At 37.5% G+C, this 22,325-nt stretch overlaps 4 protein-coding genes across 6 annotated transcripts; all 4 read left to right on the top strand.

Moving 5' to 3' along the window:
- The first annotated feature begins 1,171 nt into the window (after positions 1 to 1,171).
- On the top strand, positions 1,172 to 2,730 carry LOC114732802 (CCG-binding protein 1-like). Its single transcript, XM_028920163.1, has 3 exons — positions 1,172 to 1,444; positions 1,659 to 1,732; positions 2,179 to 2,730. The coding sequence occupies exons 1-3, from the start codon at positions 1,231 to 1,233 to the stop codon at positions 2,488 to 2,490; spliced, it is 600 nt and encodes a 199-aa protein (XP_028775996.1). The 5' UTR covers positions 1,172 to 1,230; the 3' UTR covers positions 2,491 to 2,730.
- A 2,852-nt stretch (positions 2,731 to 5,582) lies between these two features.
- Positions 5,583 to 9,887, top strand: LOC114732774 (uncharacterized). Of its 3 annotated transcripts, XM_028920125.1 has the most exons (10): positions 5,788 to 5,853; positions 6,143 to 6,262; positions 6,518 to 6,715; positions 7,144 to 7,241; positions 7,805 to 7,883; positions 7,972 to 8,175; positions 8,257 to 8,513; positions 8,741 to 8,831; positions 8,915 to 9,173; positions 9,442 to 9,887. In XM_028920125.1, the coding sequence occupies exons 2-10, from the start codon at positions 6,260 to 6,262 to the stop codon at positions 9,654 to 9,656; spliced, it is 1,404 nt and encodes a 467-aa protein (XP_028775958.1). In that variant the 5' UTR covers positions 5,788 to 5,853; positions 6,143 to 6,259; the 3' UTR covers positions 9,657 to 9,887. The 3 variants fall into 3 exon arrangements, with proteins under 3 accessions (XP_028775945.1, XP_028775951.1, XP_028775958.1); XM_028920112.1 differs by lacking the exon at positions 6,143 to 6,262 and having other exon boundaries at positions 5,583 to 5,853; XM_028920118.1 differs by lacking the exon at positions 6,143 to 6,262 and having other exon boundaries at positions 5,585 to 5,853; positions 8,957 to 9,173.
- Positions 9,888 to 11,468: 1,581 nt separating this feature from the next.
- On the top strand, positions 11,469 to 12,982 carry LOC114732840 (protein DMR6-LIKE OXYGENASE 2-like). The gene is made up of 3 exons (XM_028920209.1): positions 11,469 to 11,958; positions 12,041 to 12,371; positions 12,459 to 12,982. Exons 1-3 carry the CDS (start codon positions 11,492 to 11,494, stop codon positions 12,717 to 12,719), a joined length of 1,059 nt encoding a protein of 352 aa, XP_028776042.1. The 5' UTR covers positions 11,469 to 11,491; the 3' UTR covers positions 12,720 to 12,982.
- Positions 12,983 to 16,194: 3,212 nt separating this feature from the next.
- LOC114732848 (flavonol synthase/flavanone 3-hydroxylase) lies at positions 16,195 to 17,687 on the top strand. The gene is made up of 3 exons (XM_028920222.1): positions 16,195 to 16,769; positions 16,846 to 17,176; positions 17,271 to 17,687. Exons 1-3 carry the CDS (start codon positions 16,315 to 16,317, stop codon positions 17,529 to 17,531), a joined length of 1,047 nt encoding a protein of 348 aa, XP_028776055.1. The 5' UTR covers positions 16,195 to 16,314; the 3' UTR covers positions 17,532 to 17,687.
- The last annotated feature ends 4,638 nt before the right edge of the window (positions 17,688 to 22,325 follow it).

Below are 22,325 nucleotides of genomic sequence, written 5' to 3'. Positions count from 1 at the left end.
TAGGCACAGTGGTTTAGATTGATCAAATACAAAAATTGCTATTAAAAGAAGTATGAGATAACTTGGTAAGGAAGTTGGCAATTTGGTGGTCCCTCCTGTGCTGTGCACATGTTGAACCATCACATATCAATCCATAAAAGCTTAACATCATGGACATTATTAACAATGTCCCTAGAGGGATGTTCTCTAGTACAACTCCTAGCTAGCAAAATAATGGCGTCTACATAATACAATCAAGTTACGAGATGAATTTTTCAAAAACTTCCATTCCAACACATTATGAGACCATGAATAATTCCAATCATTTTAGCAGTGATAGGAGAATTCACAACAAAAGCCGCTTATTTAACTATGGGAGTCATTGTTAATGACACCACCACAACCTCTTCTTTCATCAATTAGAAGTGAGAAGGGAACCATTCACTTCCAAGTTAATCATACCATTTTTAATATTTTATAAACATGGATTTAGTTTAATTTAATCGTTTAACATTTAGATTAAAAAAGAGATATAACCAATTTGAGAATTTGAATTCTGAATATGAATAAGTGAAAAGAAGATTGGAATCAATAATAAAATGGCAGAAATTTGAATGCAATGTCAGAAGAAATAAGTCACAATAACAAATACGCACTTTGGAATTTGGACAAGAGCCAATGCTAAAATCCGTGGAAATTTGTAATAACACAAAAATCCAAGGGCCAATGATAAAAATATCTGAACCCACTTGTTAAAAAAATCCCAAAGACCCACCGGATAAGATCCCCCTTTTAGTCACACGCTGTGGTTTTCCCGCACACCGTCTCTCACACCCCACTCGGCGGCCAGCGCTCCCTTTTTTCAATTCTCGACAAAAAGTTCCATTTACGGGCCCACTCGTACATGATTCTGCCACGTGGTCCTTTCCACGTCGGATCAGAGCGATTGACTTCATGGGCCCACTTGCACCTAAAGCGTTTCCCCAATATTCTAATAATCCACGCTTACTATCTGAGTATTCTCGCCACTACACCCAATCCAACGGATCATATGCTCCTGCCGTTTTCTCTCTCCACTGCTATTTTATATATCTAATAATATCTTCCCTCAATAGTTTAATCTCATCATCCTTATCCAACCCGGAAACGAAACCACTGAAATGCACGGTATTTAATGGCATCGCTGCCTTCATTCCTTATCCTTATTCTGCTCCAGAGTTTCTAAAACTGGGTTGTTTGTTGTTTGACACCATGATTAAGTCGGCTTTGCTACGGTCTTGTTCTTCTCCCCTGCTTCTTGATCCGAAGCCTTCTTCTTCTTCTACAAGATTTGCCACCTCCACTATCTCTTGTTCGTCCAGGAACCAGGCTTATATCCCCAAGCTTGAACCCTTCAGCCGATCCAAGTTTGAAAGGGCCGTCAAGGAGCCTCCGTTGATTCAAAAATCTGAAATAGAGCTTGCAGGTATCTGTTTTAAAATTTCTTATTGTTTCATCTTCTGATTTTGAGCCAGGAAAATCAGAGCTTTAGGTGTCCGGTCATCCTCGAAATTATCTCGCGAAAGATTGAAATCTGATGGCACTTTCTTTCATGATGATTCTCGGATGTGCTTAAATTAGGAATTTATCGTTGCTGTTTCTATTATTATTCTTTCTGATTTGCCTTGTAATATTTGCAGATTATTGTTCGACGCTTGAAGGTGAAGAATCCTATGGTTGCTGGCAGGCTTACTTTGAGCTGAAGGATCTTGAAGTAAGTTCTTTCCTTCTTTTGGGAAGATTATGGTGTCTTGTGTTTTTCTGATGAACATGTGTTTTTTTTTAATCATTAGAGATAAGTAAGGAAATAATACCGGTACTTTAACAAACACGAACCACAATCTTTTACAAACCCAGCCTTTCCCCTTAAAGTTTAAACGGACAGGTAAAGATGACAAAAGTAGCATTTAGAGGCTTAAATTTTACTTTTTCTGTGAATTTTGGCAATCGTAAGGATTGAAAACAAGTAACCTTTTTTTTTTTATTTTGCTGTTTTTTCATTGCTTTTCGTCTGGAAAGTACAAAAGCTTGTCTGGTTTCTGAGGAAGTAATGAAGAAGAATGATTAAGGATACTGATTCTAATATCTGATTCCCTACGTTGCGTTATATCTATAACCTGATCAAGTTCTTTCTTGACGTTGTTACAATCTTTTTGACAGAAAGAGATCCCGAAAGCAGACGTAGAGAGGTTGATTCTTCAGACGGGCGGTGTGAAGTCCTTGATAGGATGCTTACATGGAATTGCGTACATGCACAAACTGAAGAAGAATGGCTTGTCTGTTCCAAAATTGGTGGAATCAGAAGAAAGGCAGAGGCAGTGCCCAATACCAGATGGGCTGCCAAAATCTGAAGAGGAGATGATGGAAGAGGAGGATGGTAGACTGCCTGATTCTCCATTCACAAGACTTCTCAGAAGCAAGGGCAGGTTCCCTGCTTGGTATTCCCAAGCCCCAGATCACCAAACAGATTGATGGTTCTCTGATTATTGCATCTCCTTAAAGGAATGGGAGGGAGAGGGAGATTTGGTCTGAATGTGTGCTATAGAATTGTAGATTGTGTTTATATATGAAAGAGTTTTTCATCAGATTAGCAATTGGGTATGGTATGTATAATTGGTGAATTTCATTGAGTCATGTGAGTGAAAAAAGATGTTATACTTGGAATTGCAGCTCCAGTCCTTGAATGACAAACTCTGATATCTTTACATCTTATTGAGCTTCGTCTTCTCATACGCATCCGTATTTTCAATTTCATGCCCTAGAAGCATCCTTTTGATGTTGGATGCTGTCGAAGTATTTTCAAATATTGACATATTTTAGTTTAATTTCTTAAAGCATCAATAATTTGCACAAAAATCATCATTTGAGGTTATGCTAAAATTATATGTAACTGTAAAGGTACTGTATAAAATTAAAGAACAAAATTAAAATTTTATATAAAATTAAAAAACCAAGTGTGTACTTATGATTAAATATCGTGGGTTGAACAAACTTACTGTAGACTAAGGTTAGAGCGTTATTTCAGTTTTCATTATTTTAATTAAAATTCCTATAATTTAATTAAAACGTTAGTTCTGTCCATGCTGCTAAATTTTCATTGATGCTTTGGCTCATGATAACGATTAAACATAAAAATTAAATAAATCTGTAGAGATGAAAATTTGACTAACTCTCTATTTTTGTTTTTTGGATCTGGGCTTTGGTTTTGAGATCGAACTGTTTCAATTGAAAAGCCCATTGAGCTCCACAAAATAAAGAGACAAGTAAAATAAAGCCCACAGTAATCCCGTCGTTTTCAGAGGGTTGCCTTCGCTCCTACGCGTGAAGGGTTTCAACTTTCAACCGAACGAGGAGCTTCCTTGGTGCCCCAGGGCCAAAGCGACGAACCGGATGAAATGAAACCAATATTTAACCTTCTCCGGTGCCTTATAGTAAATAACTCTAATAGGCTTTTTCCACTTTAATCACCCAGCTTATATTCTATGAAAAACGTCTCTATCAATTTCACTATCCTCATATAAAATGAATCCTAGATATTTGAACATTAACACTTAAGAAATGATTTGATCTCTCATTTTTACATTCAAATCACTATTGTCTTGCCTCCTCTCAAAATTGCAATGCATATATCCTGTTTGGCTCCTACTTAAGCTAAAATCTTTCGATTCCAAGGTTCTTCTCCATAACTCTAATCTAGAGTTAATATCTTCTCTTGATTCAACTATGAGAACAATGTCATCTACGAAAAACATGCACTTAATGATTTTTTCTTGAATAAGCTCGATTAGAATGCCTGAAACAATATCAAACAAGTAAGGACTCAAAGAGGATCTCTAATTAAGCCAATTTTAATGGGAAAGTCTTTTGTCTCACCTTTAGGTATTCTTACATTAGTAGTTACCCCTCATGCATATCTTGTATAGCTTTGATATAAGCATCTCATACACATTTCTTTTTCAAAGTACTTCTCTTAGCACATAATTATATGCTTTTTCAATTTAATAAAAACTATATGTAAATCCCTTCTTTTGCTTTCATATATTTCCATTAATCCTTTTAGTAAATAAATCACTTCTATTGTGAATCTTCTCAGCATAAATTCAAATTGGTTCTCAAAAATATAAGTCTCTAGCCTCAACATGTATTCAATCACTTTTTCCCACAACTTTATAGTATGGCTCATAAGTTTTATCTCGTTGTAACTTACACAGTTTTAAATATCATATCTCCTTTATTTTTGTAAATAGAAACTCAAATGCTTTTCTTCCATTCATCCAGCATATTTTTAGAGCGTGAAATTTCATTAAAAAACTTAATTAGCCACAGTTCACCTTCTTCACCTAAACATTTTCAAATTTCAATAGGAATAATATTAGGTCCAATAGCTTTACCATTATCTGTTTTCTTAAAAGTTGCTTTAACCTTTCCGATGCAAATCGTGTGGTAAAAAACAAATTTCGATCCTCTTCACTAATTAGCAAATCCTCCAAGTTCCGAGTTGCACATTCGCTTTCCTCGTTAAGCAACTTGTAAGAGTAAGCCTCCCATTTATTCTTAATATCGCCACTAGCAATTAGAATTTTACCTTCTTCGTCCTTCATACATCTCACTTGGTCCAAATCTCTCTTTTTCCTCTTCTCTTGTTTTGCAGTCTTGTAAATACTTCTTTCTCCTGTCTTATATAACTCCTCATATGCTTTAGAACATGCTTCACTCATTGCTCTCCTCATCTTTTTTTTTTAGCCAAGCATAACTTTTCTCAATTTTCTACATTATCGCACAAAGGTATGGCTTCACTCACTAACTTTCTCTTATATATTCTTATCTAGCCACCAAGTCTCCTTATCTCTCCAACCACAACCTTTGGTTTCTCCCAAAATTGCTTTAGCGACCATATGAACCCTCGTAGCCATCTCCTCCGATATAATGTTAGCATTTCCCTGCAACTCCCACATTCTTTCCTCTCGAAAGATCCTTCTGAAAAACTCCCGCTTCTCATCCTTTAACTGCCACCACCTGACCTTGGGGTTCACCACTTGATGATACTTTCATCTGATACTCTTAAAACCCACATCAAGGATAAGTACCATATGTTGGGTAGTCACCCTATCTCCTATAAAATTAAATTAACAACACTGAAATTCTATATAAAACTAAAAGATCAAGTATATACTCATGCTTCAAAAAAACTTTACTTATGATTGGTTGAACAAACTTATTACAGACTAAGGTTTGAGTATCATTTCAATTTTCATGATTTTAATTAAGATTCTTATAATTTAATAAAACCTTAATTCTATAAATATGAAAATTTGAATGACTTTCTATTTTTATTTTTCTGGACCTGGGCTCTGGTTTTGAGATCGAACTGTTTTAATTGAAAAGCCCATTGAGCTCCTGAAAATAAAGAGACAAATAAAATAAAGTCCACAGTAATCATGTCGTATTCCGAGCGTTGCCTTCGCTCTCACGCCGTGAAGGGTTTCAACTTTCAACCGAACGAAGAGCTTCTGTGGGTCCCCCAAGGGCAAAGTGACGAACCGGGTGAAATGAAACTAAGTTTTTTGGTTTAATTTCTTTTTGGAAAAAAAAAACCAGAAACAATATCGTTGAGACTTGAGACTTGAGAGTTGAGACGACACGATCATAGCTTTCTCGGAATCCGAGATGGAAGAGGAGAAGAAGGAAGTTGCAGAACAGGCGACAGCCGAAGAGGCCCCGCCTCCACCCGCAACTGGTGGCGGTGGAGGTTGGGGTCGTTGGGGTCTTTCTTTTTCCGTGATCTCAGATCTTCAAAAGGCCGCTGCCGCCGCTGCCGATGAGATCTCTCGCAATGTACGTTTGAAATGCTTTTCGCCTGCACCCTAGCTAATTCAGCATTTTGGTATCTTTATTTTGATTTCATAACTTCGCATCGAGGTTATGTTTCAACGTCGCTTCACATTTTCTCATGATGCATGTTGAAATGATTGGCAATTGCATCCGCCATACAGTAGAGTTTAATTTTTAGTTTTTCTGGACTCAAGGGTGGTATAATTAGCTGCCTCAATCATTTTAGCTCAATTTGAATGTTGTGTATACTTCTATTGTTCCTGGAGTTCGATTTTTACCATCAAATTCTCAGTACAAGGCATCATGGCAAACAATTAGGTAAAATTTTTCAAGCAAAGCAACAGAGTTGGAAGAAACGAGAGGGAGAAGGGGGCCCAAAAAAATACTGAGAGCACCTAGTAGACATTCGATGGTATGCGAGTTGAATCTTGTTGGATCCACTTTGAAGGATTGGGGCTGATACTTATGTATGAGCTCGAAACATAAGCACCTTATACTTGTATATTTGTCCTTGACTGGGAGAAATAAGAGTTAATTGCTTTTCCCTGACTGTTAGTATTTTGGGGTTTATATGCAAACTTACAGATCCTAAGATGTGCGTAGTGATGTTCTTTTTGTAACTCAATTTGGAATTTAGTATTCTTTTCAATATCATTTTACCACACAGGCTGCTGCAGTTGCTCAGACAGCATCCAAGACCATTGCTGAGATGCAAAACACTTCTGAAGATTTAGAATCTTCTAAAGAGACGGAAGGGGAAGACGTAGCTTTAACTAAAAGGGAAAGTGAAGATGAGAATGACAAACTACGACAATCTGCTCTGGAAAAATTGGAGAAAGCTAGTGATGACTCAATTCTTAGCCAGGTAGGGCATAAAGGGACGCTTTGATTTTTCCCCATTGATGTCGGCATGGTATATCTTTAGTGGATTTCATACAAAAGCAAATTAGTGAATGTGAAATCTACAGTTTGCAATCCCTTCTGCTTGAATTTTGGATTTATATATTTTCTACCAAGTTAGTTGCCCGTGAAATTATTGCTTGAAATAAGCCTTGAATCTATCCTCTTATGCATCTCCCACTTTCTCTCTCCTTGTGAGGACTTATTCTATTACCTTAGAATTGTGACAAATTGTAGGCCATATTGTTCGGAAAAAAATGAAGAGACCTGATGATTTGATGTAGTTGAACAATTGAAATAGCTGCAAAACATACCTTTGTAATTTTGTTATTGTGCCTGCAAATTCTCACTACTATTTTCTTTGCTTTAAGCATAACTCCATAATGTTTGCAGGGTTTGAAGGTGTTTGATAATTCCGTGGAGAATTTTACATCAGGAGCATGGACTGCTTTAGGAAGTGCATGGAAAGAGGGCAGTGATTTAGTTCAAAGGTATTATTAATTCCTGTGAAAAACATTCGAGTTGTGCTGGTGAAGGTGTACAAACTACAACTTGGTGCAGTCAATGGTCACTGTATTCTTTGCTGATTTGGATTCCCAAAAGCGGAGTCCTTCATGTCTATGCTTTTATTTAGTTGCATTTATTATTTGCGGAGTACAGATTTCAGTCTATGTTGAATGACTAATTTTGCTCTGCAGTTGCCTTTGAAGCCACCTAACAAAATTAGCGAGTTTAAAACTTGATCCTAAATGTTGTTAGATCAATGTTTAATTAATAGGTCTTAAACATATTCTGGCTTATTTTGTTGAGTGAGAAAAGCTATTTATTGTTTATTTTATGTCAGTGTATTTATCTGCTTTCCTACGAGTTCAGAGTTCACGAGAATTCTGTCTCTCATTTTCTTTGATAGGTGTCACTAACGTGTTAAAAGTTAAAAGTATGCTTTGTTGGTGTTGGAAAGGAAGACAGTTGTTTCTTACCATATGGCAGATTGTTGTGTCTATTGGGCCATTAAACTAAAATACTAAAAATAATAGATATTTATGTTCTTCAGGTCAGCTGCAAATCTTGCAGGTTCTGTGCAGCAAGTTGCACCAGCAACGGCTGGTTCTGGTGTGCCATCCCTATTAGAGGTTTGTAAAACTTTTGGTCATTTTTCGTATGATATTCACTGCTTTAAAATTATGAGCTTACTTTTTGCCATCATGTGTCATGTGACAGAGTGGTAAAGCTTTTACTGCAAAGGGAATGCAAGTACTAGAATATGTTGGTAAGGAGACAATGGACTTGCTAATTACTGAAACTGGAATTGAGGTTGAGAGGGCTGATAAAGAAGCTGAAGAACAAAAAGATGACGATCAATCATTAGAGGAAATGACATTTGATCGATGCTTTTACATATACGGAGGTCCAGAGCAGTTGGAGGTAACCTTGTCACAATACTAAATTATCATTGTTGATATTGTGTCTTTAGCGAAACATTTAATATGTGTGTGATACTGCCAGGAACTGGAGGCATTGTCTAGTCATTATGCCCTGTTATTCAACCGAAGGAAAACAAAGTTATCACTGGAACAAAAATCTTTATACGATGGGAAGCTTAAAGAGGTCCAACAAATTTTTAATCTGAGTGCTGAAAATGATGGAATCAATGTTGATTTAAGCAAAGGAAAGAAAGTAGAAAAAGGAAATGAGGGGAGCAGTGATGAGATGAAGAATTTACATGACGCAAGTGTCCGCAATGCTGCTGAAATGGCTGCGGGGTATCTAACCCCTTCCCTCCTTGATTATTTGTACTTTTATCACCCATCACTGTTACGATGTACCAGAGAATTAAATCTGTTCCATTTCTAATGTGCTCAAATTTGCATTTCAATATGTAGGATATTAGACACACGAGTATGAACAAACTAGAAAACGAAGCTGAATTGAATGTGAGGTCTTCATTATGTTACATGCTCTAACTGGTCTTCCTATAATTGTTTTGCAGATTTACAAGCACCTTGGGTGGACTAACTGTCAATGATATCATTCACAAAACTGCCAGAAGATTAGAATCTCTTCATTCAGAGGGTGTTCATGTATGAGAAAATATATTTCAATTTACTGTAATATTATGAATAAGTTCTGTTATCTTTAAAATTCCTTATTTCAACTTCTGAAGTTTGTTGGAAATTCGAGCGAGACAGTTTGCTTTTCTTTGCAGAGACTATCAGAAATGTGCTGTTTTGCGGTGTCTCAACTGTTGATCATCGGCAAATCCATCATATCTGCTGCTAACAAAGCCAAGGATGAAGACGATGATGAGCAGAAGTTGAACATTGAGTGGCCTGAGGATGTCCTTGAAAAAGCTAAGATGATCAGAGTAAATGCCCAAACAATGATAGGATATGTGGAAGCAGTTTCCAACAGTTTTATTACAGGTTAGTTGTCTATCACGTGCACCCCGGATTGTAATCATATTGATGGCATTCCAGTTAGGTGTCAGTGTAAATTTCCAAATAATGATGCCTACAGTACTGAGATCTTGGCATCCCCACCAGAAGAGATTTTTTTTGTCCTCACATATATACATATTTATTGAAGAATCTAATAGCACTCACCTAAATACTTCTTGTTTGTCATTCCATATAGTATTATCAGGATTTAATTTACAAGCGGTAGTTACAAGTTATGTTAATGTCTTAACAGGAATATCTGACGTAACTGAGGCATATCAAGCAGCCATTAAAAGTGCTATTGCTGAGTCTCACGAAGTTCATCCGGGGACTTCAATTCAGGAAAAAGCGGGTGCCCTCTCCGAACATCTTCACTCCGATCAAAAAATGGCAGTAGAGAAAGTCCAGGATGGGCTGCAATTCTTATCCCATGTTGTCTTTTCAAGTTCTATGAACGCTGCTGCTTGAACGCAACCATGCTTTTATCTATTATCCTACTCTTCTCGCACATCAGATTTTAGTGTAAATAGTCAAATTTTAGAAGTAGAAGGAACATGACATGACACTACGCAACCAGGTTTGATTTTTCGAAGTGTGACGTTGTTGATTGAACCCCATTCGGATCACTTCTACGCCTGAAAATGAAGCAGGAAGAAATGTATACACTTGATAATTTGTTTTCGAACCGTTCTCCTTGTATCTCTGGTTCTTTTTCCCTTTCCTTTTAATTTTTGAGGCGCACACCAGCCACACGGCAAATCTGTGTTGTGTGGTTGGAACCGGATGGTCCGTGGGTGCTGGCAAAATGTAGCACCTCACAAACTAAAACAATAATAAAAAAAAAAGTTAAGATAAAAATAATAACAAGTTAAAACTAAAATCTAGTTTTCTTTAAGAAAACCCAAGCTCTTTTTATTTTATTTTTAATTTTTAACTATAAGTATTATAATTATAATTTATATGAAAATAGTATTGATGTAACAGAGAGATTAGAAAATCAGGTAGTTTCTGATGGCATTTTCGTGCTCAAAATATAATCAAAAGCAGGAAAAGGATGGTCCGACAGTGTGTGGTGAGTGAGAACAGGGACAAGTTTTGAGAAATTATTTTCCTCTCCCAACTGTGAAAGAAAATTTGGGATAATAACACTACATGAGCCTCACCTTTTTTGCGCACGTTGTCTGATCCCAATCCCAACACGATCACAGAAATAATAAATCGTGGGTCCCACAAACATTCATTTCGTTCCCAAAATGATTATATCTGCAATCCCACTCCCAACGTTGATGCTGAATTTAGGGAGAATGGCAGAAGTAGAACATAAAAAATACTAAATCTCAGATTAAAATTTTTCATAAAAATATGTTGTTATTTACAAATTAGGTGTAGTTAAAACCTATTAAACTTTGAAAAACAAACTTGATTTAAGATTTAACAATCTTCAGGTTCTTTTCTTTTCTTTCTTTCTTTTTTTCATTCTTCCCCAAAAATTACATGAGCTGGCTACTTTAACTGGGGAGAGCACCAATGAGAAGGTAATTCCACTGCACGCAGTAATTTCTCCCTTCGGCTGTCTTTTTTCTCGCCAACACCCTACTGTTGCTGTTCCACATTATTAAATCTGCACGGATGAGTCAGGGGGCCATAGCACAGTCGTCAATTGAAGGGACAGGACCCCCCCCCCAAAAAAAACAGGTTAATCCTTGTTAGAAAATCCTTATATAACTACTTATGATCGAGTAAGTTGTGATAAAATATTTTCCACAAATTTATTTCATATTTCATAAATCATTATTAAAAGAACAGCTTCTTAATAATGCTGTTATGATTCCAAACAAGTACTAAAAAAAGTTGCTAATTGTTATGGATGGGAATGACCATAAAGGAGGAGAGGTTTCTTTGTTTTCCCAATAAGAATGATGCTGTGGCATAACACGTGGCATAATAATATAATAGTTGACCGAGCTGATGACATTACTATATTTTTAATATTTAACGTTGAATTTTTTTTTCTTATTTATTTACGGACAAAAAAATGACGGATCACTAACGGGCACATAGCATCAACCGATTCCCAGCCATATACTGCTAACACAAATTATTAAAGTGGTACGAATGGCTCAGTGTGAGTGGTCCCACTGAACATTTGGCGAGAAGCGCCTGCCAGCCCACGCACAAACAATTTCAATTTTAAGTGGACCTTAGAATTTATAAATCACGTTGATAACATTTTCAGTTTTCCACTTCCTGGCATGATATATAGATTCAGCGTTTTGAGGGGAAGGGCAGGGAATCTATCAGACATGGGAGACATTCACCCAGCCATTGATCCAGCCTTCCTACAATCCCCAGACCATCGTCCCAAGCCTGAAACGGTGGACGCCGACACCGTCGCCGGCGAAATCCCCGTCATCGATCTCTCCCATGGGAACCTGGCAGAGCTGGTCTCTCAGGTGGGCAGTGCATGCAAGGCATGGGGGTTCTTCCAAATCATCAACTACGGTGTGCCCGTCGAATTGCAGAGGAAGCTCGACGTCTGTACGAGGAAGTTCTTCTGTCAAAGCAAGGAGGAGAAGATCAAAGTCAAACGAGACGAAGTGAACCCGTTGGGGTACCACGACAGCGAGCATACTAAGAACGTCAGGGACTGGAAAGAAACGTATGGTTTTCTTCTTAAGAACTCATTGCAATTCCCAGTTTCTCCTGACCCAAAGGACCAGGAAATGAAGACAATCACCAATCGATGGCCCCAGTACCCACCTGAATTCAGGTAATTTCAGCAGCATTTGAGAAAAACATTACGGAAAGATTTCCATTCTTAATAAAAATATGAAATTGCATGTCTATGGCAGGGAGACATTGGAAGAGTATGGACGTGAAGTGGAGAAGGTATCATACAAGTTAATGGAGCTCATTGCGTTAAGCTTGGGCTTACCAGCTCAGAGATTCCATGGATACTTCCAGGAGAAACAAGTGAGCATCCTCCGGCTCAATTACTATCCTCCATGTCCTTGCCCTCACTTGGCTCTCGGAGTTGGGAGGCACAAGGATTCTGGTGCTCTCACTCTGCTGGCCCAGGACGATGTTATCGGACTTGAGGTAAAGAGAAAATCTGACGGCGAGTGGATTCCTGTGAAACCAGTCCCACATGCCCTAGTGGTTAATGTCGGCGACCTTCTTCAGGTATATCATCATCATAGATAGATAACTTGATAAGAGCAAAAGTACGTGTCTTTGTTTGTTCATGGTCGTGTCGGGGGATTTGTGCAGGTTTGGAGCAATGATAAGTATGAGAGCGTGGAGCACAGGGCGGTGGTGAACAGCGAGAAGGAAAGGATATCAATTCCGTTCTTCTTCTTCCCAGCTCTGCATGTAATGATAAAGCCATTGGAGGAGCTTGTGGACGAGCAGGACCCTGCAAGGTACAGGGAATTCAACTGGGGTAAGTTCTATGCCCACAGAGCCTACGGTGAGTTCAAGAAGCGCGAGGTCGAGAATCTCCAGATTCACCACTTCAAGGCTTTGGATTAGCCATCTTCACCACCATCCATCCATATATCCTGTGTCTGCGTCGGGTATTATCAACCCCGGGATTATTTTCCTTATCTTTTTCTAATTTAAGAAATCTATTTAGAAATGGTGCTGTGCTCTCACCATGAAGCCGAAATTTGGAAAGGCGTGTTTTGGGCCTTTTTGTTGTTTCTGGTGTTGTTGTTTTGTTTGTTTTAGTGTCTTGGGCTTCGAGGCTTCCTCTCCGAGTTTGTTGGCTGAATAAAATTGTCTCTCGTTCAAAACACAGAGTTTGATTATTCGAGAAGTTGATTAGGAACAAACAGGGGGAGGATCTCTCATCTCCTTTTTTTTAAAAAAAAATTTAGATTAATATTTGATTTTTTATATAAAATTATTATAAAAATGTTAACTTATAAAATAAAAACAAATTATTAAATTCATACCACTAAAATTTGATGCTCATCTCTTCCAAGCACGGTTAACAATTAAATGATGCGAGAGAGTGACGTGGCATTAAAGAAGCTTCACAGATATAAGTGCTCGCGTTCTCCCTCTGTCCCACTAAAAGCTCATGCTCTCTCTCTCTTAGAAAGTGTTTGGATAAAAATAAAATTATGATTTCAAAAATAATTTTATGATATGCAAAATAAACATACGTAGGAGTTTGTATCAATTTAACAAAAAAAAAGCTTTTAAAAATATTTTTATGGTTTTCTAAACATGCCCTCAGGATCAGTTCGTAGCTTAGGGAGACGGGAAAAACTCCTCCAACTGGGCATTCGACATTTCCTCGGTGGGTACCGCCAATTAACCATCTCCATATTTACATATGGGGGTGTTTGGCAATTGTCCCAGAAGTGCTTCTGGACCCCAAACCATGGTTTGGGGAGGCTGATTGCCAAACACCAACTTTTTTTAAAAAACCTTGGTTTCCAACAAAACCTTGGTTTTGAGCAGGCAAACCATGGTTTGGGCTTAAGCCTCACGCGGGTCGCTTTTGAGGAGTAACAAAGTCGCTGGATTAATTATTACTCCTGTCAGTAGCTCCCAACGATGAAAAAGCACCTCTTCTCCCATTCTAAGCTTAACGAAGGCCTCTTCTCTCATTTCTCTTCTCCTGTGCCGTCGCCTCTTCTCCCATTCGTGCTGTGCCGTCGGTGAGTCGCCAAAATCATCCAACGACTCAATCCTCCCATAGGGTGGTTTGAAGACAGGGCTGGAGAGAATCGGCACTCGGCGCGACTTAGCGGAACGTTCCATGGCAGCCTGATCGGACGGCGTCGTATTAGAGTGGATAAAAGCAATACCACCAAAGGTAGCCATGGCGACGGCCATGTGAGCTTCAGAGACGGTGTCCATCGGAGAAGCGACACGGGGGATATTTAGAGGCACATTATGACTGACTCTGGTAGCAAGCTGAACGGCATCAGTAAGGAAGTCAATGTAGTGAGGGAGGAAAATGATGTCGTCATAAGTGTAGGAGTAACCTTGGCAGAAGAGCTTCTCGGCAGTGAAGCCGTCGTCAAACGGAGGCGGTGTGTAGTCCATTATCATTGCTAGCAGTATGCTGTGAGGGTTCAACGAAGGAGACAGAGTGACTTTGTTTTTTGTTGTTTATCAAATAGAGGGACTTCACTGCAAGAAATCAGAAGAAACAGACAAGCACAGAGTGCAACAAAGCTGTAAAGATAGGAAAGATGAACAGAAGGGGATAAGGAAGGAAGTAGGGAAAGCTCGAAGCTTGGGAGTACTTTAATAAATAATAATATTTTTATTGGCAAAATAATATTCATGTTTAAAATCTTTAATAAATAATAATATTTTTTTATTAGCAAAATAAATCATTTTCCTAAAAATATTGTAATTATTTATAAATATATATACACATTAATTATTTATGATTTATATTATTTATGTCTTATTTATTATGTTACCAAAATATATATTATTAAAAAATTTATTACTTCAAATAAACATATACTCCTCCGGTCCTTAATATAAGACCCAATTCTTGAGTTGGTTTTGGTCCTAAATAAAAGACTCATTTCTCATATTTATCAATTTTCTCTAAATTACCCTTATAGATACTCCCTCAACCATAATCAAATAGAAGAGGGAGAAGGGGTATTAAAAAAGATGATTATGGTATTTTAGGAAAAATGTGTCACTTTTCTTATAATTAACTAATTTACCTAACTTTCTTAATCTAATCAAATTAGTTAAATGGGTCTTATATTAAGAACCGGAGGAGTATTATGAAATATATTTTATATGTAATTATCATTTAAATTTATGTCCTTTTTAGTAATTTCTACATATAAAAAAGCATTTCTAACAACAACTATCCAAACACTCTCACTTGATCAGAATCACTTTTTCAGAAAATCTATTCTTTCAAAATCTATTCTTCCCAGAAGCTATTCTCCATAAACTATTCTCCAAACCATGGTTTGGGTTTATCCAAACACCCCCATAATCACATCTCTCCGTTACCCTTCCCTTTCAAACAATTGAATAAAAGTAAAATTAAAAAACAAACATTAAATATATTATAAATAACTCTTTAAAATCAAAACTTAAAAGACCTGGGGCGATGGAAGTCGCACGTAGTTGCCAACCGCCACGTCCGACGTGGCTAGGTGAGCCGCACAATTTTTATATGCTTGTCACTTGTCAGATCACGGGAGGGGCGGAGCCATCCATGGAATCTATTTCGCCCATTTGATATCACATGATTTTCACTAAATTTTGCCACAGAGTACATTACAAAAATTAAATTAGGTCTTTCTAATGATTTAGAATATATGCTGTTAAACTTCTATTTTATATTTTTTCAATTTAAAATTATTTAAATTTTTTCATTATAAAAATTTAACTTTTGGACTGTATTGAATTTTTCTCTTGCTCTAAAAATATTTACAAATTTACATTTACAATTATATTAAAAAAAAAACTCAAGTTGGACACCTCCAAAATGGGCGGCGTCGCAGGTCGGCGCTTTTTGTCAGCATTTTTTCTTAACCCTAACAAAGGACAGTCAACTTCCAGATAAAAGATGCACTTAGGCTCAGGAAGATTAATTGAGTTGGTAAACAGTTAACTCATAGTTAACAAAATCATGGGTTCAAAGCACCTCTTAAGTGTTTTTACTATTAACACAGAAGTTAGATTGATTTTTAATTCAATTAAATATAAAATTTAAATCTATTTTATTTTTTATATTTATTTATTTATTTTAGTAATAGTTGTATATATTAAAAGTTTTACTAAATGATGGTTATTGCTGATACATATTATTGGTAAAGATGTTTTAAAAAAATAACACCTATTTATTATAAATAATTAACTTAATAAATTTTTTGAATTTATTTAAATTAATCTAGCATGTTCTAGTGTTCTACTAAAAACATGTACTGACCCTCACCGGACTCAATCCGCCCAGGCTTGCTAAAAAAATGCACTTCAGTGCTTTATACGACCAGGTTCACAACGGGGGAGCAAACAAAATTTGCGCTCCTCGCTGGCCAAAACATGAACCCTGTTTTCACCACTGCCATGATATATGGGGATATAGATTCAATTTGTTGAAAGAGGGGCAAGAGATCTGTGAGACATGGGAGATATCGATCCAGCCTATGTACAATCCCCAGAACACCGTCCCAACCTTGAAAAGGTGGATGCCGACGCCGTCGCCGGCGAAATCCCCGTAATCGATCTCTCCCTCGGCAACGTCGAAGAGCTGGTATCTCAGGTGGGCAGTGCGTGCGAGGCCTGGGGATTCTTCCAAATCATCAATCACGGCGTGCCCGTGGAATTACACAGGAAGATCGAGACCTGTGCCAAGAAATTCTTCGATCAGAGCATGGAGGAGAAGAAGAAAGTCAAGAGAGACGAAGTGAACCCACTTGGGTACTACGACGGCGAGCACACTAAGAACGTCAGGGACTGGAAAGAAGTGTACGATTATCTTCTTAAAAACTCTTTGGAATTTCCAGTTTCTCCTGATCTCCATGACCCGGAAACGAAGACGATCACCAACCGATTGCCCCAATACCCACCTGAATTCAGGTAATTTCAGCAGCATCTGAGAAAACTTTACACAGATTTTCATTTTCTTAATAAAAACATATACTTGCCTATACAGGGAGACAGTGGAACAGTATGGTCGGGAAATAGAGAGGGTGGCATACAAGTTACTGGAGCTAGTTGCGCTGAGCTTGGGCTTACCAGCTCAGAGATTCCATGGATATTTCCAGGAGAAACAATTGAGCGTATTGCGACTCAATTACTATCCTCCATGCCCATTTCCTCACTTGGCTCTGGGAGTTGGGAGGCACAAGGATTCTGGTGCGTTGACTCTGCTCGCCCAAAACGATGTTGTCGGACTTGAGGTTAAGAGAAAATCAGACGGTGAGTGGATTCCTGTTAAACCATTCCCTCAAGCCATTGTCGTCAATGTCGCCGACCTTCTTCAGGTACATGTTAGTTAATTGTGTCAGAAAAGATCGACATGTAATCTATTTCATATCTGTTCTTTGTTTAGTGATATGGGCGTAATTGCATGTGCAGGTTTGGAGCAATGATAAGTATGAGAGTGTGGAGCACAGGGCGGTAGTGAACGGCGAGAAGGAGAGGATTTCGATTCCGTTCTTCTTCTTCCCAGCTCCCAATGTAATGGTTAAGCCATTGGAGGAGCTTGTGAACGAGCAGAACCCCGCGAGATACAGAGAATACAAATGGGGCAAGTTTTATGCCAACAGAATCTATGGTGATTTCAAGAAGCGTGAGGTCGAGAATCTCCAGATTTATCACTTCAAGATTTCGGATTAGCCGTCTTCAGCTTCATCCATCCACTTGCAGTAATAATGGCCGCATATGATCGATAAATCGGCTGCTTTGGAAACTCTATCTAGTTTATGTCCATGTATTATCATCCCCAAATGGTACTAATAAATCTCTTATTTTCGGTCACATTCCAACTCCCAACTCGCAAGCACCAGTTCAACCCTTAACTAATTTAAATAGGTTAAAAAAAATAAATTAAACTAGTTATTTATAATCAATAAATATTGTCTTTCATAAAATATACTTTCTAACGAAGTGTATTAGTTATAACTAATAATACCTTCGGTTTTTAATATAAAATCTTGTTTGATTTTTATTTTGATCCTAAATATAATATTTTAATCCACTTTATCTCTCATATTTATATATTTTTTTTTCAATATAGTCCTTCTAACAATGGTAGTTCTAGCCAATACACTTGATTAACAAGGATATTTTAGGAAAAACAACACTTATTTATTAAAAATAACTAACTTAACTTATTTTCTTAATCTCTTCAAATTAGTCAACTAGCTCCTATAATTAGAACTGGGGGTAGTATTATTATAAGGATTATTTTAAATAAATAAATAAATATAAAAAATAAAATAAATTGAAATCTTTTTAGGATCAAAATAGAAGTCAAATCAGTTTTTATATTAAGGATTAGAGTAAGTGTTATCTCCGGTTCTTAATATAAAACCTTGTTTGACTTTTATTTTTGTCCTAAATATAAGAGCCTAATCCACTTTATCTCTAGTATTTATGTATTTTTTTAAGATAGTTCTTTTAATAATGGTATTTTTTTTTGAATAAAAAAGGACAACAGGAAGGAACTACAGAAAACAACGCAAAAAACAAAAACAGCCCCTACAGACTACTCCCCATCCGTCTCAGATAAGTCGGGAGGGAGGTGATCAAACAGGCAGAAAATTTCGTCAATCCTATGGGCGTACTTAGCTAAAGAATCAGCAAGAGGGATCGATTCCCTTCCTACATGACAAAAGACAACACACCAGTCTCTATTAATAGTAAACCTGACATCATCAACTAAATCTTTAAAATGGTAACTTCCTTCACATCCCCGAGTCGCCAAATTGATAGCCTCCATGCTGTCTGAGTAAATAAGAATCTTTCGATGACCTCTAGTCCAACCTAAATTCAATCCGTGCAGTATCCCCATTAGTTCCGCAATGGTTGGAGGTACATTTGTAAGCTTAGCACAAAAACCACATATCCAGTTATCTGAATAGTCTTTGAGTACTCCTCCACAGCCGCTGAGCCCATTCCTGAGAACCGAACCATCCACTTCTAGCTTAACAAAAGAAACATCGGTAGCCTCCATCACTTGCCTCGGAGTAGACTCCACCCTGTAAACTTCACATTTGCTTGCTAAATTGTAATCCAAACAAGCTCTAAAGAAGCTGTCATTTGCATCTCTCCTGTTACTGAATTCTCGATCACTAAACATTCTACCACATCGAGATGTCCAGATGTCCCAACATATGTATCCAAAGAGTGTCTTCCAAGGTATTCGCTTAGTAAACTGGCGTCCTGCCTCATGGGTGAGGTTCCATCTAATCCAGTCCACACCTTTAATAATGGTAATTTTAACCAACACAATTGATTAATAAGGATATTTTAGAAAAAACAATATATATTTATTATAAATAACTATCTTAACTTATTTTTTTAATCTCTTCAAATTAATCAATTGGTTCTTATAATTAGGACAAAAGATAGTATTATTTTCTTTCTCCCTTTCTAATTTTTGAAATCTGTGTGGACGCATCTGCGACTTGATAAGGGAATTGAACGGGAGTAAGAAGCGGAGAAAAAGAAGAGGAAGGAAGAGACGGCTCCAAGGTTTATCTTCCAGAAAGCCAAGGAAGTGAGTGAATCCCCTGCCTCCGCCGCTCTCAACGCCCACTGAACCAACTATAAAAATAAACTTTTTTTTTGGGGTACTAATTTAACATCAAAGTTTGATAAAGTTAGCAATAGGTGCGTACAACTCGCCACACGAATGGGAAAAAGATATTTAAAAAGACAACTATACTAATTAGACTGCCTCAAATATAACCTAATTAGATTAGCCATATTTAAAAAAACACAAATGAATTTCCAAATTTTATTTAATAATATTAATAAATCTTTAAATTTTAACTATGATTTATAAATAATATAATTGAATAGATAAATATAAACATAGATAATTACCATAAAGTCTTAAAAAATCAATATAATCACTAAAAAATCTCATTAACAATAGAATAACCTATAATAATAAAGTTCAACTATATGAAACAACAATTTTTCGATTGTTAGTAAGATTTTTTAATAGTTATTTTTTTATAGGAATTGCAATTTTTGCTATGAAAAGTTTGGCTGCCTCACGTGGACAAAATTCCAGCCAAAAGGACAACCCCCACAAGACGCCAAACAAATGCAGAAAAATAAAAACAAACGCAAAATAGTCTCAACGTGGGAATGCCCATGTTAGCGGACTGCCGCGAAGCAAAATAAAGCTGCCAGACACAGACACTTCTTCATGGGGCCCCCCTCCCCTGTTTCTTTCTTAATCACCCACCGCCTTCCCCTGTTTTCTTCTTGTCATTTTCCTCCTCCTCAGAATCATCCGTGACGCAGCGTTATTATGTAATGTAAATTATACGGTACCCAGTGAAAATGAAAAATTACACACGCACATCAATCAAAATCAAAATGGGGGAAGACTGTGCTTGAATTCAAGGAACAGATTTTTTTCCCCCTTCGTTCCTCACCAATAAAAAGCTGCAATTGCATTACCACAATTCACTGTGTTCCTTCAGTTCCTTATTTTCGTAAGCTCCAGCATCACTTCTCCATCTATTTTCATCTTTGTTCTGTCGGTTCTTGGTGGGATAGAGGGATTTTGTGAAGAATAAAAATATTTTGCTCTAAATTTTTCTCCATGTGTAATTTTTCACTGTGTAATTCATCTGCTAAATTCTTATTCTTAACGAAGAAAAATCAATTTCCTTTTACGAGACTCAGCTTGTGCTGTTGGTAGGCTTCTTTATTTGGAGTGAACACATACAGAGAGATGCGATGGAAAATTGGGTGCCATGAAAAGGGGATCAAAGGTCAGTAGCATGCTGTAGGGATTCCTTTCCATAAAGAGGCCCATGGGCCTTGATGGGCTAAGGCCTTGGGTCTACACATACAGCCCAAGACAAAAGTCCATAAGTGTTCCCCGAAACGGACTAGAAAAGCACGCAGACTGGCCTTAGGCCTGCGTGATAGTTACACCGAGCAATGCGTCATCCGAAGGGGAAGTGCCATGAGCTAAGCTGAATGTGGCTCGGGGGAGAATCAATAGATGGCGATTCAGTAACTAGACCATGACAGCCAGGGCTATTTATGAGACGGGACTAGGATAGGCCCGTTCCAGCTTAGTCCTGATGAACAGAGACGGGGCAGGACATTGATTGGTGGGGCTTGTGAACAAGGAGAACCCTGCGAGATACAGAGAATACAACTGGGGCAAATTCTATGCCAACAGAATCTATGGTGATATCAAGAAGCGTGAGGTCGAGAATCTCCAGATTGACCACCTCAAGATTTCGGATTCACCATCTTCAGCTTCATCCATCCACTTGCAGTAATTACCAAAGATATTTTAATAAAAACATAACCTACTTATTATAAACAACTCACTTAACTAGTTTTTTTAATCTATTTACATTAGTTAATTAGTCGTTATATTAAACAGCGGATGTAGCATTATTTTCTTTCTCCCGTTCTAATTTTTGGAATCTGTTTCGACGCATCTGGGACTTGGTAAGGGAATTGAATGGAAGTAAAAAACAGAGAAAAAGAAGAGGAAGGAAGAGGCGGCTCCAAGGCTCATCTTGTAGAAAGCCGAGGAAAATAAGCAGCCAAACACTTCTACATGGGTCCCCCTCTCCTCTTTCTTTCTTAAAGAGTACTGGGAAGAAAACCAAATTATATTTTTTAAAATAATTTTATGAAATAAGAAAAAAATATATAAGAGTAATTTTATCTTAACCTGTATAAAAATACTTTTTAAAAATATTTTTTGTGATTACCAAACATCTCTTTAATCACCCACCACCTTCTCCTGTTTTCTTCTTTCTTGTCATTTTGCTCCGCCTCCGAGTCATCCGTAACGCGACGTTATTATGTACAGTAAATTATATGACACGCAGTGAAAAATTACACACGCAGATCAATCAAAATCAAAACGGGTGAAGACTGTGCTTGAATTGAAGGAGCAGTTTTTTTTTTTTTTCCCTTCGCTCCTTACCAATAAAAAGCTGCAATTGCATTTCCACAGTTCAGTATGTTCCTTCAGTTCCTTATTTTCGTAAGCTCCAGCTGCACCTCCCCACCTGTTTTCATCTCTTGGTGGGATACTTGGATTTTGTGAGGAATCAAAATATCTCACTGTAAATATTTCTCCATGTGTAATTTTTCCTTCAGTTCCTTATCCTTCAGCATCCGTTGTTGTTGGTAAGCTTCTCTGCTTGGAGCTAATGCATTCCCAACTATAGAGATGCGATGGAAAATTGTGTGTAATGAAAGGGTATTGAAGGCCCGTAGCATTCTGCAGGGCTTCCTTTCCATAAAGAGGCCCATGGGCCTTGATGGGCTGGAGCTTGGGTCTGTATGTATAGCCCAAGACAGAAGTCCATATATATTCACCAAAAAGGACTAGAAGAGCGCACAGACTGGCATTAGGGCATGTTTGATATTTACACCAAGCAATGCGTCATCCGAAGTGGAAGTGCCATGAGC

This window comes from Neltuma alba, unplaced genomic scaffold, assembly GCF_004799145.2.
Source record: "Neltuma alba isolate B1F8T4 unplaced genomic scaffold, ASM479914v2 tig00002571_pilon, whole genome shotgun sequence".
Taxonomy (NCBI): domain Eukaryota; kingdom Viridiplantae; phylum Streptophyta; class Magnoliopsida; order Fabales; family Fabaceae; genus Neltuma; species Neltuma alba.
Note: the sequence above shows the minus strand (reverse complement) of the source record. Positions and strands in the feature narration are given on the sequence as shown.

What these genes read in the sequence shown, in the direction of transcription:
- LOC114732840 (XM_028920209.1), top strand. Translation starts at nt 11,492, where the DNA reads ATGGGAGACATTCACCCAGCCATTGATCCAGCCTTCCTACAATCCCCA. An exon ending in CAGTACCCACCTGAATTCAG is followed by an intron (nt 11,959 to 12,040) that starts GTAATTTCAGCA and finishes TGTCTATGGCAG; the next exon opens with GGAGACATTGGAAGAGTATG. An exon ending in ATGTCGGCGACCTTCTTCAG is followed by an intron (nt 12,372 to 12,458) that starts GTATATCATCAT and finishes GGATTTGTGCAG; the next exon opens with GTTTGGAGCAATGATAAGTA.
- LOC114732848 (XM_028920222.1), top strand. Translation starts at nt 16,315, where the DNA reads ATGGGAGATATCGATCCAGCCTATGTACAATCCCCAGAACACCGTCCC. An exon ending in CAATACCCACCTGAATTCAG is followed by an intron (nt 16,770 to 16,845) that starts GTAATTTCAGCA and finishes TTGCCTATACAG; the next exon opens with GGAGACAGTGGAACAGTATG. An exon ending in ATGTCGCCGACCTTCTTCAG is followed by an intron (nt 17,177 to 17,270) that starts GTACATGTTAGT and finishes TTGCATGTGCAG; the next exon opens with GTTTGGAGCAATGATAAGTA.
- LOC114732802 (XM_028920163.1), top strand. Translation starts at nt 1,231, where the DNA reads ATGATTAAGTCGGCTTTGCTACGGTCTTGTTCTTCTCCCCTGCTTCTT. An exon ending in ATCTGAAATAGAGCTTGCAG is followed by an intron (nt 1,445 to 1,658) that starts GTATCTGTTTTA and finishes TAATATTTGCAG; the next exon opens with ATTATTGTTCGACGCTTGAA. An exon ending in TTGAGCTGAAGGATCTTGAA is followed by an intron (nt 1,733 to 2,178) that starts GTAAGTTCTTTC and finishes TCTTTTTGACAG; the next exon opens with AAAGAGATCCCGAAAGCAGA.
- LOC114732774 (XM_028920112.1), top strand. Translation starts at nt 5,686, where the DNA reads ATGGAAGAGGAGAAGAAGGAAGTTGCAGAACAGGCGACAGCCGAAGAG. An exon ending in GTGTGCCATCCCTATTAGAG is followed by an intron (nt 7,884 to 7,971) that starts GTTTGTAAAACT and finishes GTCATGTGACAG; the next exon opens with AGTGGTAAAGCTTTTACTGC. An exon ending in GAGGTCCAGAGCAGTTGGAG is followed by an intron (nt 8,176 to 8,256) that starts GTAACCTTGTCA and finishes TGATACTGCCAG; the next exon opens with GAACTGGAGGCATTGTCTAG.